The 17,699-nt window shown below is 44.7% G+C and overlaps 4 protein-coding genes across 17 annotated transcripts in view; 3 read left to right on the top strand and 1 right to left on the bottom strand.

The window, feature by feature from the left end:
- LOC126864378 (stress-activated protein kinase JNK) overlaps nt 1–1,393 on the top strand; it is a 58,358-nt gene extending 56,965 nt beyond the window's left edge. For all 10 annotated transcript variants that reach the window (XM_050615654.1, XM_050615650.1, XM_050615655.1 and 7 more), the window contains one exon: nt 1–1,393. This exon is cut by the window's left edge and continues 4,968 nt beyond it. The gene's annotated coding sequence lies outside the window, so the exon portion shown is untranslated.
- Nucleotides 1,394–3,616: 2,223 nt separating this feature from the next.
- On the top strand, nt 3,617–4,453 carry LOC126864392 (uncharacterized). Its single transcript, XM_050615696.1, has one exon. It carries the CDS (start codon nt 3,829–3,831, stop codon nt 4,444–4,446), a length of 618 nt encoding a protein of 205 aa, XP_050471653.1. The 5' UTR covers nt 3,617–3,828; the 3' UTR covers nt 4,447–4,453.
- Nucleotides 4,454–4,473: 20 nt separating this feature from the next.
- Nucleotides 4,474–12,323, top strand: LOC126864397 (sperm flagellar protein 2-like). Its single transcript, XM_050615706.1, has 7 exons — nt 4,474–5,888; nt 6,174–6,493; nt 6,602–6,890; nt 6,977–8,623; nt 8,816–9,821; nt 11,059–11,301; nt 11,719–12,323. The coding sequence occupies exons 1-7, from the start codon at nt 4,873–4,875 to the stop codon at nt 11,977–11,979; spliced, it is 4,782 nt and encodes a 1,593-aa protein (XP_050471663.1). The 5' UTR covers nt 4,474–4,872; the 3' UTR covers nt 11,980–12,323.
- Nucleotides 12,113–17,699, bottom strand: part of LOC126864385 (beta-1,4-N-acetylgalactosaminyltransferase bre-4-like) — a 38,820-nt gene continuing 33,233 nt past the window's right edge. For all 5 annotated transcript variants that reach the window (XM_050615682.1, XM_050615681.1, XM_050615684.1 and 2 more), the window contains 3 exons: nt 15,775–15,958; nt 15,463–15,681; nt 12,113–15,384 (listed from right to left, as the gene is read on the bottom strand). In XM_050615682.1, the coding sequence (XP_050471639.1) occupies nt 15,246–15,384; nt 15,463–15,681; nt 15,775–15,958 (542 nt within the window). In that variant the 3' untranslated portion in view covers nt 12,113–15,245. The remainder of the gene's footprint in view (nt 15,385–15,462; nt 15,682–15,774; nt 15,959–17,699) is intronic.

Here is a 17,699-nt window from a genome sequence, read left to right as displayed (position 1 = left end):
TATACGATATTTGCACAACCAACCGATAGAAACTTGGAGCGACCTTAGAACGCGCAATATCGGTGACCGGAGACGACGAGAACGTAATTAAAGTTGAACTAATAAAGCAACAGCCGACAAAAGAAATTCGTAATAACGAATCACGATAATAACGATAACAATAATAATAATAATAATAATAGTAATAATAATAATAATTACAATAATATTAATAACGATTTACGGTAATCGACGTTTACTCTAGTATTAACTTTAACGCTAATACTATGGATAATGTTAATGTTAACGATACTACTAATAGTACTACTAATGGTAAAAGTAACAAAGAATAGTAATGCTAATAATAAGAGTAATAATAAAGAAGAACAAAATTGATAACGATAACAATAATAATATTATTAATAACAATAACGATAATCGTGTCCATTGCCTGTCGCAAAAGGAAAACGATGCATAGAATAACCGGGTACCTACAAAGTGACGTGCCTTTGAGACTCTTCGAAGCAAACGATCGGTTCGCCGTTAGCTTTCGACTTCCGTCCGTGGAACCCGGTTCCGCGGACGTGTCCGTATTGCGCGTTTCGAGGGAAACTCGACTCCTTCGGCAATCGCGATCGTGCTCGATCCTTTAGTCACCGCATCTGCGACACCTGGCAACGAATCTTCCGAGTTTCGAGTCGTGAACCCACTACCTAGATCGTAGATAGGCAACCGCCAGCGATTGCCAAGAAACGGAGAAAAAGTGTGTGAGAGAGAGAGAGAGAGAGAGAGAGAGAGAGCGGAAGCGAGTGTGTGCGCGTGTACGAGAGGTAGGAAGAGAACAAGGACCCGGGATTGTAACGATAAGAAAATAATAGTCGACGATAACTAGCGGTCGGGTAATGAGCGAATTAACGATAATCCTTTTCTTAGCGCGGTAGAGCAGGCATAATAGAGAAGCGACGAATATTTTGAAACGATTTAATCGTCGGCCAGTTTAGGGGAAGGGAAAGAGGAAATAAATGAAGCAAAATAACAATGTCCATGTTGCTAAATATTAGCGGTGAAGTAGTTTGCGTATAGCGGCGTGTTAGTTTAAAATTAGTGCGTAGTGCGAGTGAAACAGATGGGATGAAATGGAGGAGCACCGAGAGGGTGGAAAAGGAAGCGAGAGCTTGAGTGAACGCGAAAGAGAACACGAGCGAAAATTATCGCGTGGTTACGCGTTTATATATATATATATATATATATATATATATATGTAGAGTGGTAAAATCGAGAGTATCACACGTACGTCAAACATACACAAACAAATGGACAGGCGTGTTGTAAAACGCGGAGGGCAAGAATAAATGCAAGAGCGAGAGCAAGAGGAAGGCTGGATCTGAGAAACGCAAAGGGTAGTAGCGGAAAGGAGGAAGAAACAAACGAAGACGAAAGAAGCTAGATAAGCAGATACACGCGAGAAACACACGAAGCATAGTAGACACGTAGATTACAGTTAGGAGATAGAATTTTAGGTGAAGTTATCGAGCCCGTTCCTTCCTATTAGATATGGTAGCGTTAGAGATGCCCGGCACGCCTCGAAACGAGGACACGTGGTCTGCACCTACCGACTTGGTGGAAAAGAGCTTCGCTCCAACGGCGTTTCTTTTGTTTCTCATCGAAGAAGAAGAAGAAAAAGAAGAAGAAAAAGAAGAAGAAGAAGAAGAAGAAGGAGAAGAAAGGAAAGAGGAGCGTTAGACAGCGGCCGCTTGTTACTTCCTCGAGCCGTTCGTTCTTCTCGATGCATTCCATGCTGCGTTTCGTTCGCGACTTTTCCCAATGGATCTTTCTCACGAAGATCGACTTTCCCAGCAATAAAAGGAAACAGAGAGAGAGAGAGAGAATAGGCAAAACACAGGATAGAAACGCGTTCGAATGGCACGCATGTAGGGTAGCGACATCGACGCGACGAGCGCGGAAAAAGAAAAAATTCGTTTTGTAATTCGCGGAAGCGAATAATCGCAGCAAGGCTAGGGCGCACAAGGAAAGAACAGCGAAAAACGCGAGATAGAGAAGAAGGGAGTCAACGAAACGGTAAATGGTAAACAGGGAGAGAAAGAGAGAGAGAGAGAGGGAGAGAAAGAGAGTGTGTGAGAGTACCGTATCCATTGTAGTCGCGCGTAAATTATTATAAATATGAAAACATTAATATTATCACCGAGCATATTGTATACCTCTTCTGTACATACAGCTGAACGGCACCAACAATAACGAGTTACGATTTATCGTAGCCACGATGGGAAACGGCGAACGTCAGATCGATGTTGCGTATTGTCTTTTTTGCGTGGCGAGCAATCGAAGCGAGTATGGTCGTAATGTAATTATATTACCGCTGCGGTACGATGTAACTGCATGATCGACGGCACCGTATACATATACATATACATATACATATACATGTATATAAATATATATATGTATATATATGGTATATATAGTATATATATATAGTATATATATACATATTATAAATACATTTCGTAGAACGAGGATCGCGATGGCGAGCGATGATTTTCTATTATTGCTATAATTATTACCATTACCGTGATTACGGTTTCTTACGATGATCGCTGCGACGACGACGACGACGATTAGTACTTACGCGGATGAGTGTGTTACGAGAGAGTGGCAGGGTAACCGTAACCGAGTGCTGTGTACGGAAAAGTTGAGAGAAAGAACGAAAAAGCGTGTATCGTTGGCGTGCTCGTCGGACGAGTGTCGCGGGGCAGGGAAGAAGGATGTATCCGTCGAGCAGCAGCGTTGTGGACCTTATTTGTAGGTGTAGACTAACGCGAGCAACAAGGGGTTCCTAAATGTTGTCCGGACGATTCGCCGACATCCGAGGGAGAGCGTACGGGCGAGGATTCTCGAGTCGAGCCGATCAGAGATCGAAGTTAAACGAAAGAGAAAGCGAAAGAAAAAGCACGGGAAGACGTAGGCAGACAGAAAGTAAAAGAGAAGAGAATCGGCGCTCGTACGCGTCCTGGCGATGGATCGCGTCGGCTTCGCACAGCCGTCTTGAATGAATATCGATCGCAACGATCGGCCGAGAAAGCCGACACTTTTTCGCTGATATTTCTTTTTTCACGCACCGACGATGGACCCCCGATTTTTAGTCCCGCAAGCGAATAGGCGAACGACAAAGAGGCAACGCGATCGAGCCCCAGCGTTCATTCTCCGTTTATTTATCGTTTATTTAACGTTTATTACCGTCGAGAAAACGGAACTTCCCCCGATGAAGTTCGAAGCCACGTTTCTAGGCGTAAACGATCATCCTGTGGTTATTTCTTGGCAGAACCGAACCAATGCTCAAACGCTGTTGGTTTAAAGTGAATAAAAAAAAAGCTGAGAAACCAAGATTTTCTTTACCCGTCTGTACCTATAGGCCTGTAACACGTCGTGTATGTGCAGTGGAGTATAAAGGGAATAATAAAGAGTACACACTTTTTATATGCACGGTTTTTAACTCTTCTCGCTTCACCGTCTTCCATTCGATTTTTACGAATGTCCTAGAAATTCAAATATAATTTCATGGTATGCTACGGCATCTGTATATTCCACGACGAAGGTAAGGAATGCGTCGTCCACGTTGCCACGTACAAAACGAACGACATACGAATCGATCGAACGATCGGTGGCAAGCTTCAGACGCGGCCAAATATTCGCGACAAATATTCGGAAAATGACGAAGACGAGCGAACCTATATTTCGACTTGGTAGGACAGGAGGAACAACGAGTTGGTCGTAAGACCTCCGACATATAGACAACGACATACGCTTGAATCAATCGCAAGATATTCGACGATGGGTGACATTCTACGAAACTGGATACAAGCGAGGCTAGGAATCTTGATCGATCTGACGCCCGAGGTGTTTGGTTACTACACCAGGGACGGCTCGCTTCTCGCACAGATTCTGCACAGCTACGACATAATAAACCGCGATCAGTTGGACACGATCGTCGTTACCCAAGATCCTGCTCTCTGCAGAGTAAATCTGAAGCACTTGAAGTTTTGGTTGCGATTCGTGGGAATCGATAGCGACGATGAAAGCATCGAAGAAATTTCCTGCGGCAAAGGTACCACGTCGATGCGCTTGTTCTACAGGCTGTACCTGTGCCTGGAAACCAAGGACAGGTTGCACTTTATCACACTGCAAAAAGAGAGGGAAAAATTCGTACCCACGTCGAAGAAGTTCGAAGTGACGAAAGTCTGCGAGGACCCTCCACCGTATCAACCGATGGAACACTCTTTGTCGAAGAAGTTGGCGAAGGGAAAGGACGTCGTTGACTGGCATCGTACCAACCTCCCAATCATACTAGCAAAGTTTCAAAAAGAACGAGAGAAGTTGATGGCTGTTCCCACGTCGTACACCGTGGCGCAACCCAGCGTAGAGCAGTGGCCAGCCGAGGTATCTATGTAAGTATTCTTGGTGGAATACTCTAGCGAGGCCATAACAGTCAGGTATCGATATACACGAGTACTAGGAAGATCCGAATTTTATTGAATTTCGACGAAACCGAGGAATATTTTCGATTTATGACCTCGCTATATCCTTTCCACGAAGAGTACCTACTCTGCATCGTCTATCATCCGGGTGCGTCGTACACCGCCTTGTCATACAAGTTGCCTTTCGCCCCTGTGCGTTTAGAGTACGAAAACATTGCTAGACATTAGACAGGAGCATAGCGAGGAATTGGACCGGTTTGCTTATCAGCACCGGGTTCGGAAGAAGCCGGGCAAAGAAGGCGGGCCAAACGACAAAGAAAAGGAAGTGGAAGAAGAAGTCGAACGGGAAAGACAAAGGAAAAGAGGAGAAAGAGAAGAAGGAGAAAAAGAGGCTGCGGAGATGAGAGCGATCGCGGATGATCCAGAAATGGCCAGAGTGTACGTCGAGTGGTTAAAGAATCGTAGCAAGCGCGCAGCAACTGCTACCGCTCTGAAATCGAAGATGCAGAAAGCGCTGCTCTCGGAATTGTGGGAGAGAGTGGCGGAGAAACAGGAAAGAACGTTCGACGAAGAAATCGCGAAGCGAGTGTTGGACCAGTCGAGATACGAGAAACAGATCGTGACGAAATTGTGCGAGGTCCGCGAGCAGAAGAATATAATGGCCGAAAATCAGAAGGTCGTCGAGGACATAACCGTAGAAGCAAAGGAGGTGGAGCATCGCGCGAGCTACGAAAGAGCTCAGGATCTGGTGAGCAAGCGACAGAAAGACATTGAAATCGAATGCCGAAGAATATGCGAATTGCGCCAACGGCTTTTGATGGAAAAGATACGAAAGATACGGGAGAAGCACTGGCGATTTTGCCGAGACATCGTCGACGACTTGGCGAGCATCGCGTTGAACGTGGGTGACCACCGACGAGTGAACGACGGTTGCGTACCGCTCGTTCTTCTCAGCGAATGGAAGATGCTGTTTCTCAAGTCGCAGCCCATCTTCGACGAAGAAGTACCTTACAATGGAAAACACAAACAACCCTCGGAGCAGGAGCTCGAAATGTTGCTGAAATCGGATATGTGGATGGAGGTTGACAAGATGGATTTGCTGCGAGATGCTCTGTTCGACAATTATTTGGAAACGAACCCACCTTGGAACGAGTCGTTGCCGGAGCTGGCCGAAGAATTGCAAGATCTTGTCAAGCTGGGACGCGCGGTGCTTGGATACATCGTGCATCGACTTCTCAACTTCCTTCATGTTCATCCCGTGGACCGATCTCAAACCTTGCTGCAGAAATTCAAGAACGTGACGATCGTTCTCGGGATAGGAAACCCCGCGGTTTGCGAGTCGATTCGAGCGCTGCTCGATCGATCTGCTATTCGGACTGTGAGAATGGAAGACGCGATTAATTATTGTCTGGAACGGTATGTTAGACATTCCTTTATGGATGGGTACGAAGTACTGCTTCGCCGAATCATTCGCTATAATACGTTACAACGAATATACACGTCGAGAGATCTTACTTCGTTGTACCGTATGCTTCTCGATCGATACGAGATTCTTAGAGTTTTAGAACTTTCGCTATCATCGGGCATTCGCGCACTCTCACTCGTGTTTACACTAGTCACACGCAGTCCAAGTACTCATCCGAAATTGTGCTTTACCGCGTAACTGGTACCGACGACCTGAAAACACGTGGTCGTTGACAGGTACAAGCAGGAGATGTCCGATGTGGAGTACATCGATTCGAATATAATCGCTGCGACGACGGACGTCATTAGGAAGCTGGAGAGCGAAAAAGGGCAAATCTCGTGCGCCAGGATGGATAGACTCGGTAAAGATTCGAAATGGGCAACTTCCTCGCCGGAAACGACAACGAGGAAAGGCGTGACTGGCGAGAGAAAGTTATTCGTTTCGGCAAAATCAGAGACGGAGGAAGAATCGAACACTCGCGATAAGCAAACGCAAACTCCGAGGAACATACCGTACGACGATTTAGATCCCGTATTGACCGATGCCGCGTACATTGGTAGGTTCGAGTGAGGCGCTCGATCCAATCTTTGCGATCTAATCTTTCAAACTCCCTTTTCCTTTGCACCGAGAGATTCGCGATTCTTGAATTCTCGAATGCGCGCAGGTAAGTGGGCCTATGAATTTCTAACGTTGGGCGAACCGATCACGGACGATCTCGCGACCAAGATCTTGATCGAGTACTTGAAGAGCTTGGTGAACGCGAAAGGTTGGGTTCTGCTCGATTATCCCAACACTTACGAGCAAATGTCGCGACTGGAGACGGCGATGACGGGCTCGGCTCCACCTCCCGACCCAAAGTTGCTCGATTTCGACGACGTTACCATAGAGGACATCGAGACCGTGACTCCGAGAATCGTCTTCGAAGACAAGTCCGACCCATACTCGTTAAACAGGCAATTAGAAACAAATCGTAAATCGAAAATCTCGCTAAGGACACTGCGCGTTTGTAAACTCCGTCATTTTTCCATCGATTTTACAGACAGGCAAAGCTGGTACACGATCCGGGCGCGGAGCTACAAGCCGAACCCGCGAGTCGTACATTCGCCACGCTCTTCGTTCGAGTGAAGCAACAACCAAAATACTTCGAAATAGGAGTTCGAACTTACGAAACGTTGAACGAGGACTCGCCATCGATCGACAAATTCTACGCGTCCCGCAAGATCGCTCGCATTCTCTACTATTCCACCTTCGATTTGGCCACGTTGAAGAAATTGGCCAGACTTATGATAGGCGACCCGTTGCAGAGGAAACCTTCCGAGGAATTATTCGGCGATGCGTTGAATATGTTCGAGCGTGAGACGAAACGTGGCGCGACCTTGAAGGAGGCCGTCGTTCGACAGCTGGTAACCGAGGAAGAGTACGCGCAACTCGAGTCCGACGTGGACGACGACGCCATGGAAGAGGAGGCGAAGCAAGATCTCGTATCCGACGATTTCCAGATGGAGTTCGAACCGCGACCAGCCAGACCTGGTGAACCCAATTGGCAATGGGTCGACTTTCCTTTGCCTTTCGCGTTGCTAGAAAATTTGGCAAGCCTGTGGGAGAGCTTGGAAGAGATCTACGTGGAGGAAATAAAGGAATTGCTCCTCCTCAAGAGCATCCACGCGTCGAGTATCGTTCCATATGCAGATTTCATAACGAGAAACGCGTTGGAGTTTGTTAAACGACCTGATAACAAACAGGATCTGCTGCACCGATTTCATCAGGCGTTCAACGCGATCGACGAGGACGCACGGAACGACGCGGACGTCAAGTGCGAGCTGCATCGTCGCGTGGCAGATTTCCAAACGGAACTTTGGGAAATTTGCGATCGGAGAAGACGCGAAGCTGAGGAGGAACGGAGGCGATTCGTCAACGACCAGTGGGCTGTTTACGAGGCGGTAGTTCTGTTTAACACGTACATCGGCATCGTTCAAGCGGAGATCGATCGATGCGTCGACACGATACGTTTGTTGCAAGATTACTATTTCGGAATGATGAAACAACCGCTGCGAGAAATCGGCGTTTCGAAGGTTGTTCTGAATAAAATCGAAATCGAGACGAACGACAGGGAAAACGACGTGGACGATGGCAACGAACAGCGGGATTTCCAAGAGCAGCCACCGTTCGAACCTTCGAATTTTGTCGAAAAATCGCCTGATCGAAAGGCAAGAGGAAGACTGAAAACCAAAGACAGACGGTCGACGATAACATACGCCGCTGCTCCACCTGCCCTCGATCGCGAATCTCTTCGAATGGAGATCAACGACGCGTTTGTCGACAGACAGAAAACTATCGACAACATGGAGAACAACAGTTTGTTTACGAGAATCGTAGAAAACGTTCGATATGTGAAAAGTATCGTGGAAACGTTGTTCGCGGCTAGCAACGAAGCGATTAGAAGAGAACAGATGGCAATTTCCAAGAACAAAGACTTTTCGACCGATTCGTCCGATTCGATCATTGGGAAAATGGCGTCGAGGGGTCAAGATCTAATTTTGGAATGGCGCTACGCCATTACCTACGAGATAGAAAGAGTTCGTGAGAAACTGGACTCGATAGTGAACGTGGCTCGACTGGATGTCGCTTTCTTGTTGAGGACGTTGCAAAGGACCTTCCACGGCATTTACGATGCCATCGTAGACAGGTTAATCATCGGTGGTTTTATAGTTACTTTCTCCTTTAATTCTTATGTCGATCATTTTGTCGAAATTTTCGCCGTTGTTTAACTGAAAGAAACGAAAGAGTATCCGAACGTTGACATAAGAATGTATCGCTCGGCGCCTGTCAATCACCGTTCTTGTGCCCGTTACCGTTTTCATCGTTTACGATCGTACAGATATTGGCGGGAGATGAAGAGCGTGAACGACATGGCGAATGTGTTCTGTTTCGCGATCGAGGAGAGTAGAGTGCTGGAGACAGAGCTGCTACTAGAGGGTGACCGGTTCGTCGTCCGATCGAACGTGTACATGATGGAAGTAGAACCGGAGAAGCCGAAGCGCGTGGAAGAGATCGCGTCGTCCTCCCGATTCCGAATAGCCAGCCTCGCGCGCTTGATGGAGATATTTAAACGAGTCGCGCCAAGTGGAATGATATGCGAACGCAGCCTAGTTTATATCTTTCAAGATTTAGCGAGCCACGGCCAGGAAGAGGGAGAGCCAATGTTGCTGCCATGCTCTTGGTACCAACTTCGACTGGGCGAAATCTCGAAATTGCTTGCTAGATTTTCCGGTTCCGTCGAATACGTCGATTGGCGAGAATTTCTCGTTTGCGCGATGGACCTTCCCATTCCGAACTGTCAAGAAACGTTAATAGCCAGGGATCGCTTCAGGATTCAGGATCCCGAGTTGAGAGAAGTGGTGACTGTAGCTCAGTACGGTCGAACGTCGCTGTGGTTTCTCGAATGCTCGGACGGTTCTGCCAATGTACAGCAGCTTCCTTTCGACGAGTTTCGAAAAGGTTCAGAGGACCTGGACGAGGAGGAACTGTACCAATTGGACACTGACGCGACTTTCTCCATGCGATCGAGCCGACCTGCCTCGCAAGTCGACGTGTCGTTGCTGCATTGCTTGAGTCCCGAAGAAACGCTCAGGCGAATGTCGGCCAAAAAACTGCTGTGTCGGATGTACATGACGGATCGATACTCGGTTAACTATACCGCGCTGCTGTTGGCTTTCTGCAAGGACGAAACTCCGCGAGACGGATTTGCAAAAGCGCTGGCCTTGGCTCTAGGCAACCGTGTCTGCACCGATATGCACGAGGGCGAAAGATACGTCGAGGAACTTCTAGAGCGGAAGCGACTGGCTCGAGAGGCTCGACAACCGTCTTCTGACGGACCTCTCGAGGTAGGTGTCACAAATAATTACCTTCCAATTAGCTCGATCGTAGTTACGAAACTAATTTTTCCAATTTTGTGGTTTCTTGAACCATTGTTATTCCTGCACGTCTACATGATCGTCCGAAAAGTGTCTTTCTTTTACAAACACGTCTTTTACAACGACGCATCTCTATGCAAACATGAAACCTAATCTGTCGAACGTTGTGATCTTTATTTTGACAGAACAAAATGGATCATACGTAATTCGACAAAACAATATAAAACGGAAAATGTTGTGTATCCATTGCTTCCTTATAAAAGGAAAGAAACTTTTAGGACGACCTAATACTTGCAGGGAAGGTTAGACAAACTGGAAATTTGAGAAATTCTGAAACTTTGGGTACAAATAAAGTATGCCATTCTTTATGTAATAAAATCTTACTTTTTTCCTGTCGTAATTCGATTTTAAGAATGAAATCATCTCTCGAAAGAAATTCAAAATTTTTTCTCCTGAAATGTCTCAAGATCAGTGGAAGATATCTAAAAACGAGCTTAAAACAGAAATTGTATCGTCTCATTGTGTCTACCGAATCGCGTAAGAAAAATTAAAAAAAAATCCATAGTCTTCGAGTTACCCCCACCCTCTTTAGGAATCATCGTTCCTGAAGAAATCTTTTTTAATATACATGTTAAGATACTTCTGGATACCTCCTTTTCGTATTTGTCAGTGACCTACGCCTTACATTTTTTTCAATCGAATAAACCAATTATTATCAGATATGATGTCCATTTTAGCAGTTTTCTTTAGCGAACCGACTTTAGAACACGATACCGAGTAATTTATTCTGATTTTAAATTCATTTATATGAAAATAATTACTATTAAATTTGACCGCGCTCGTGTACAGTAACAGTTTTTATTAATAAAAGGATCACCAGAGGTATTTTAACACGTACATTGAAAAAATTCCTTTCAAGGAATGGCTATGCGGGTGAACTTTTGTTTAAACATTTCTTAGACAGTTTTATCGGTTTTTAGATATCTCACGAAAAAGGAAATTTGGAATTTTTTTCAAACGATGATGATCTTCGGTTTTATAAAACCGAATTATGGCGAGAAGAAGATAGGGTTGCATTCCGCATGATATACTTTACTCGTAGCCAAAGATGCAGAATTTTTCCAACTTCCGAGTTACCAAATTTTCTATGTTAGAATACATATTATTCAAACAGTTTTGGAGTATCTACGAGTACGATACGTTTCAGGTTGCGAAGACGATCCTGGAGTGCCTGATGTATCAGGTCCAAAGAAGAATCGATCGAGATTCGGACCAGGAACTGGAGGAAACGAGCGCGTTGAAACTTTTTGGTGAACCGATCCTACCTGAGAGTGTGGAAACGCTCGAATCGTTCGCTGTCGGTGAACACACGTCAGCTGAGAGCATGCAGAAATGTTTCGTAGTGGACCACGAAGTGGTCATTTATTGGCTTACTCTTGATATTTGCCTTGTAAGGAACTTTTGAAAGCAATTGCAGTTTTTATTTTGTACAGCGACGAGTATATAAGTAGGGAAATAGTTGTTGATAAATTCAACTGATCGAACAGCTTTCTGGAAGGAGATCGTGAAACATAATAAACAGAGTCAATTGCATCTGAAATTGAGACAATAATAGGTGCCTCGGACTGCATATCTATCATGAGCCTGTAGATCTTTTCTTAGGGAAGCTTTTCGATTGTACTACGATATATTATATTACATTTTTACAAAGTATAGGGTATAGAATTTGAAAATACTTTTCTTGTACTTTGAAGCACTGTAAATACAAAAACGGCTTTCTCTGTTTATAACTCGTCACCGTACTTTCGATGTATCGAAATACTCACGTTCGTCCGGTCAGTTTCATTCTTTTGCTCGATCGTTTCAGACTGTACTGGCCGCGGCATTGTCATGGAATGTATTACACTCGGAACTTATCGGCAAGTGCAAGAGTTTCCCTGAAAAGTTAGCTTCAATATACGAAGAATTGAGAGACGTGGATCTGAACGACGAGAAGGACATCGTGTTGGCGCATCGACTTTTAAATCACGATTTTATGATACAATTTTTAAGCACAGCCGCCAAATTTACGGTCAAGAACATGGAGAACATGGTTCAGGAAATCTTGCGGGAAAGGCAAGATACGTGAAGTCTTGTGGTTAGATCTCTGCAAAAAAAAATCCACTTTCTGGAACGTTTGAAATGCATAATAATTACAAAACAAAATAATGGCAAAACGAGATAAAACGTTAAAGACAATTATTGAAGAAAGACCCGAGAGATTTACGAGGAGAAGCTTTAACAGGATTTATTATTTCGATACATCACGAGCGTAACTTGTGAAAAATTCTAATCTTCCAAATAAACTGCAAACACATCGTGTATTACGTACACGAAGATACGAGTTACATTTTCCTACGCCTTATTTATTTCGTCGTTTCTATTTCGATTTAACCACGTCCTCGTATCCGTGTTCATTCGCGAATATGCACCTTAATACCATGATACCTTAATAATTATTCTCGATATAAGCGACGGATTACGAATAATCGTACGTATATTACACACCGCATTCTTCATTACCTTCGTATAAATAGCTAAAATCTGCTTACGCTACTCCCTTCGTTTCAATCGTCGTGCCTTTTACAAAGTTGCGCGAGACGAGTATAACCGAGTACGGATTAAACGTTTAACCAACAAAATTTGTATTTCTTTCGTATTTGTCGATGAAATGTATCTACGAAAATATTCCTTTCCTTGTAATGTCTTGTCTCGATCGTCATCCGAGACGCGCGTGAACATAATGTTACAACGGAGAACCGTTCGGAAGGAACAACGATCGAAACAAGAAAGAAAATAGTACATAGTAGGTAGCAGCCGCAGTAGTAGTAGTAATAGTAGTAATAGTGGTAATAGTGGTAGCAGCAACAACAGCAGTACATAGTAGTAGTAGTAGTAGTTGTTGTTGTTGTGACAGTAGTAGTAAATAGTAATAGTAATAGCGAGAATAGTAGTAATAGTAACAATAATGATAATAATCATAATAAAAAAAGGACGTTCGTTTTCAACGAATCGGTTAAACTCATTGACGTTTCCCGACGTCTTTCAACCTTCCGCTTGCTTATTCTCTTATTGTTACCTATTATCGATTATTCGATAATGCCTTGTACACAGTATCCTTATAATAAAGCGGAATCGTCTCGCGTGTATCGTTCTCCTTTAAACGTTAACTTCGCGTTTAATGTTAACGAGCTTCTTCGAAATAGTAAGAGTCAAGAGCACGGTAGAAGGAAGGACGCTGGACACTCGATAGCCATGAAAAACGAGCAACATCGATCTCATCTCGAGTAACACCGTTTGAAATTCGATCGGTAGGAACAACGATTAACGAGGCGCATACCGAGCGTACAGAGGACTGCGTGCCTGTGTTCGATTCCGAAACCTGTTCTCCCGGTATCCAATGTTTCACTCTACAAACACGAGCGGCGCGACGCGCAGAAAACGTCTGCCTATTGGCGTAATTCTACCGTGCTCGTTCTCGTATTCTGTTCCGCGAGATTTTTGTCGCCGCAAGGAAGGTGCATTATTCACAGCCCGTACTCTCACCCTTAACGATTTAAGCATCGAAACCCAAACGATCGAACGTCGTGTGACGCCATCCAACCGCGTACTTTACGTTACACGTGATATGTATTTGTGTGTGTCTCGATTCGACCGAAAACTTTTTTCATTCTCCTTCTTTTTTTCTTTGTTTCTGATTTCTTCGTCTGCGCATTTATTCTCGCACGCCCCGTTTGAAAAACACAACCGCGACAGCCCAGTTTCGTTCCAGGCGAACGAAAATTTACTGGAATTTTTTCATCAAATTTTTCTACCGCTTTCTTCATCTGTTATACACGATCGCGTGTTTCCAAGCAGCGCGCGCGAATTGCCTTGGCGGTATCGTAGCAAATGTGTGTTTATGCGTGTATCGTGTATATGTAAACGCGTGTACGGTTTTTAACATATTTCGAGGAAACGTGTATAAACGACGAGTGCTCTCGAATACGCGGGGTTCCGACATTAGTTCACGTTATACGCTTAAGTACCGTTTCCGTTGCACGTTCGTCTACACGATTACACAAGCCCCTAACGCGGAAATAAACCTTTCGCGACACAATTAACCAGCGTAACGTAATAATTAAATCTCGCAGCTCCGCATGAATCTTATAAAAATATGCTTTGTCTGTGATTCGTGCTAGAGACCGTTGTTTACGTGACTTCTTTTTATCTTCAAACGACCAAAAACATATATATTCAAGTTTTCCGACAATCTTTTTCATTTTATTATTTCTTTGGAAATCGCGTAAGCTGTGACACCGAACGATGACTGAAGATCAATCGTTCGTTAGTACCTTAATCGAGTCGTACGAATCGTAAAGACGATAGCACAGACTTTATTTCCATCGTACCGAAATTCTTGAATTTCTAGTAAGGAGCAAAACTTGTGACAAAATTCGAGTTCGCAACAGTTGCAATATGCAATAGGTCCGTAACACAGGAAGTCGCAAGGCACGATTAAAACGAAATTGCGTCGGGATGTCGAAAACAAAGGAAAGGATCTGTTTGTCCTATTCAATGGGGAAACTAGCGGGAAGGTGTTCGCGGTAGGTATGTAACTCGAAGGAAGCCACCTACGACACCGGCTGAAAGGTCGTTTACAAAGCTGTCCTGGATACACAGCGGACAACCGGAAACTCGGCCTGCCGTCGGAGAAGCCTCGAGCTTTCTATGGTTCGTACGTATGTACTCGCGTACGCATATAGACCGATACATACGTGTAAAGTGTACATATACACATATGTGTACTATATAACTATAGTAGCGGGATCCGGAAAGGATGGCACAGCTGCCACTCCTGTTTCTCTTTACGCGGTTTTCTCGCTTTACGCTTTCCTTCTCGCTTACTCTTGGTAGCGCGTACACACTTGCATACACACACGCATACATATATTCTCACTCTCCTTTGGCACGTTAGCTCGTACGCTACATTCTACGTGGTCTTTAATCTATCGTTGCGATAAAAAAATACGAGGAATAAAAATATATCACGTAACAACGTTTCTCCCATTCGCCGCTGATGACAAAATCACGGGAGAAACAACTCGTCCAACTCGTCGGTATCCTAAAGCGGCTGAAACACTGACTTCTTTCAATAATCCATGTTCCTCGAACCCAATAAAAAAGTGTCTTCGCCTCTTTTCTTCTTATTCCGTCTTTCGTTTTTAAGAGATTTACCTTGCTACGTTGAGAACGCGACGCGTCGTCGGAGCGTAACTCGTTTCCTACTCCGCGACATTTCGCGTTTGGATCGAAAGGATATTCTTCTTAAGCGATCTCGAGCAGATCGGGTCGCTATCCGATCCAAGACAGCCATCAGCTAGGTTGCGGAGGCGTCAGCTTTATCAGAAGCCACGTGTACAACTTTGGCTTCTGTTTGTCGACCAGCTCGTATTGAAGATTGCTCAGTCCGTCCGTGGAGAATCTTTTCTTGCCCGTCTTTAGATACTCGTATCTGCGTAAGGCGAAGAAATTCAAGATTAAGCGTTGGTATTTGTACGCGAATACCGGATCGAATCGGTCGACGGCTCACCTTTTCGGATTAGCCTTCTCCTTCTTGTGCGTAAGCATCTTATACCGTGCCACGTTCGCTGGATATCGGGAGATATGAAGACCGTGCGCTTTGATTCGATTCGCCATGTCGTCGTCCTCGCCGCCCCAACCCCAGAACACGTTGCTGAATCCGTTTACCAGGTGAAATTGCTCGCATGACATCGCCGACACGCCGCCGAATAAATCGGCATATGGTAGCCTGCATAGAACAACGACGACACGCGTGACGAAAGAAATCGAAGTTGAAATATATAGTTGAAACAACGTATCTGGTTCGATGTTAGCGCGATACCTGTATTTGAACTTGTCCACTGCAACGGACATGTGCCTCGGTTGTTCCGGGCACGTGTACAGATTTCTATCGTCTTCGGGAAGTAGGTCGACATCGTGAAAAATGAAACAGTCGAAAGGTCGTTCCTTCAAGGCTTCCACGTATCCTACGTTCATGAGCATCGCGCGATTGAAGGCGTCGCTACCTGGAAAACGGGGAAAATTACTCGATCGATCGTCTCGCAAAAGCGAAGCGAAAGATTTTGAACGATTTCGCGCGTCATTTCTTTCCAACGAGATACGATTCACGCTCTTGTGTACCTTAGTCCTCTGCCAGAGGACGCGATTCAGAAACGAGTACAGCTCGATCAAAAGTTTCGCATCTTATCTCTTTATAGGAGGCCTCGAGAGGACTGGAGAAGCTGGCGAAAAAGTAGGCCGTGAGCTCTATCTTCGGTCAACTCTGCGCTCGTTCCACTATTCTTTTAACATCTTGCAGACGTACGCAGGCGTAAAGAGTTTCTGCCAAAACGTAATCATCTCTTTACCGCGAAACGATTCTCGTTTACACGCCAGAAATCATCCCATTTTTTGAATGGCCATTCACACGATGCGTCATCTATCTCCACGAACCAAATTCGGTAAACGAGCGATTTGTTCGCGTATATGCAAATAGGTTGAATGGAAGTATGTTTGTCAGGTATCGACAGTTTCCCTGTCGCTAGCGGACACGTGCGATGCATCGGAGACGCGGTCGTTGCATCTAGGTCAACCGAGGAACAACATAACGCGTGAGATCGCGTCAAAAGGAAAAATTGTAGGGTCGTGGGTAAAGAAGAGCTACAGATTCTGAAAGGCGAGACGCTTACCGTCGACAGCATCTATAATAGATACGACACTTTTCTCTTTCACCAATCTTTTCTTCGTCTATTCGGCTGACTGTTATCATTTCGTGATCGTTGATCCTTCGGACCGATCGATCGACTTTTATTCCATTTTTGGCGATTCGTTACCTAGTTTCGACTCAGTTATTCATTGTCATTTTTTGCACATCGAAGGCCAGCGATGGTGCTTTCGTTGAAATTCGTTCATCCGTAAGCGCTGCTCTACGCTGATGAACGTAAATTAAGTTTGTACGCGGGTTTATTATCGCGACGAAGATTCTTGAGAGCGGGAGAACTCGATTTTCAAGTTTGTCGACGTGAACGTCTAGATAAGTCCGCGTAACAAAGTTCGCGTCCTCGAGAAGATTGGTCTACGTTTAATGGAAGCTCGCCGATCAATAGGTTTGATTCGATTCAAATGGACACCCGCGTTCTCCGCACCACCAAGGAAGACTATTAATACAGTTCGATGTTCTATGAATATAGTGACGATCGTTGCGTTAACAAGCTCGGGCTTCGCTATTGTTTCGCATCTTACATTAATTTTCTAAAATTCCGATAGATCAATCGTTTTCCTGATAATCCTAATTGACTAATTCTTACATTCTGACTTTGTACGATGATTTTCGCTGACTTTATAACGAGAAAACATGTCGTCGCGATTGCACGGCAACGATGACTATGTACAACATTGCTATGTACAACAAGCTTGACGCAATTCAACGACCACAAAGAGGGAATAGACGAAGAAAAGATTAATTTTATATTAACGGTACCATGGCAAATCGAGGACAGCTATGACTAATCGCGCCTGAAAGTAACTGCCACTACTCGATCTTGTTCGCAACACTCGAGTCATGCTCGAGTCGCGGCGAAACTGACGGGTTTCGCGACGTGGGATTTCAACGATGTCGCGCGGATTCCTTTCCGAAACGGAAAAATCGTACTAGTACAACTGGTATTTCGAGTGTAAAGGATTAAAGCTGTGTAGAGGTGAGTATCTATCTGAGAGGAATGCTATCGCGAGTCGCATATGTTATCTGTCAGAAGTCAACATTGCGCT

The sequence above is a fragment of the Bombus huntii genome, chromosome 4, assembly GCF_024542735.1.
Source record: "Bombus huntii isolate Logan2020A chromosome 4, iyBomHunt1.1, whole genome shotgun sequence".
Lineage (NCBI taxonomy): Eukaryota > Metazoa > Arthropoda > Insecta > Hymenoptera > Apidae > Bombus > Bombus huntii.
This window is presented reverse-complemented; position numbering and strand designations above follow the sequence as displayed.

Coding starts and splice junctions, on each gene's coding strand:
- LOC126864392 (XM_050615696.1), top strand. CDS start 3,829: ATGGGTGACATTCTACGAAACTGGATACAAGCGAGGCTAGGAATCTTG.
- LOC126864397 (XM_050615706.1), top strand. CDS start 4,873: ATGAGAGCGATCGCGGATGATCCAGAAATGGCCAGAGTGTACGTCGAG. Junction 5,889..6,173: donor ATTAATTATTGTCTGGAACG/GTATGTTAGACA, acceptor GGTCGTTGACAG/GTACAAGCAGGAGATGTCCG. Junction 6,891..6,976: donor GACCCATACTCGTTAAACAG/GCAATTAGAAAC, acceptor TCGATTTTACAG/ACAGGCAAAGCTGGTACACG.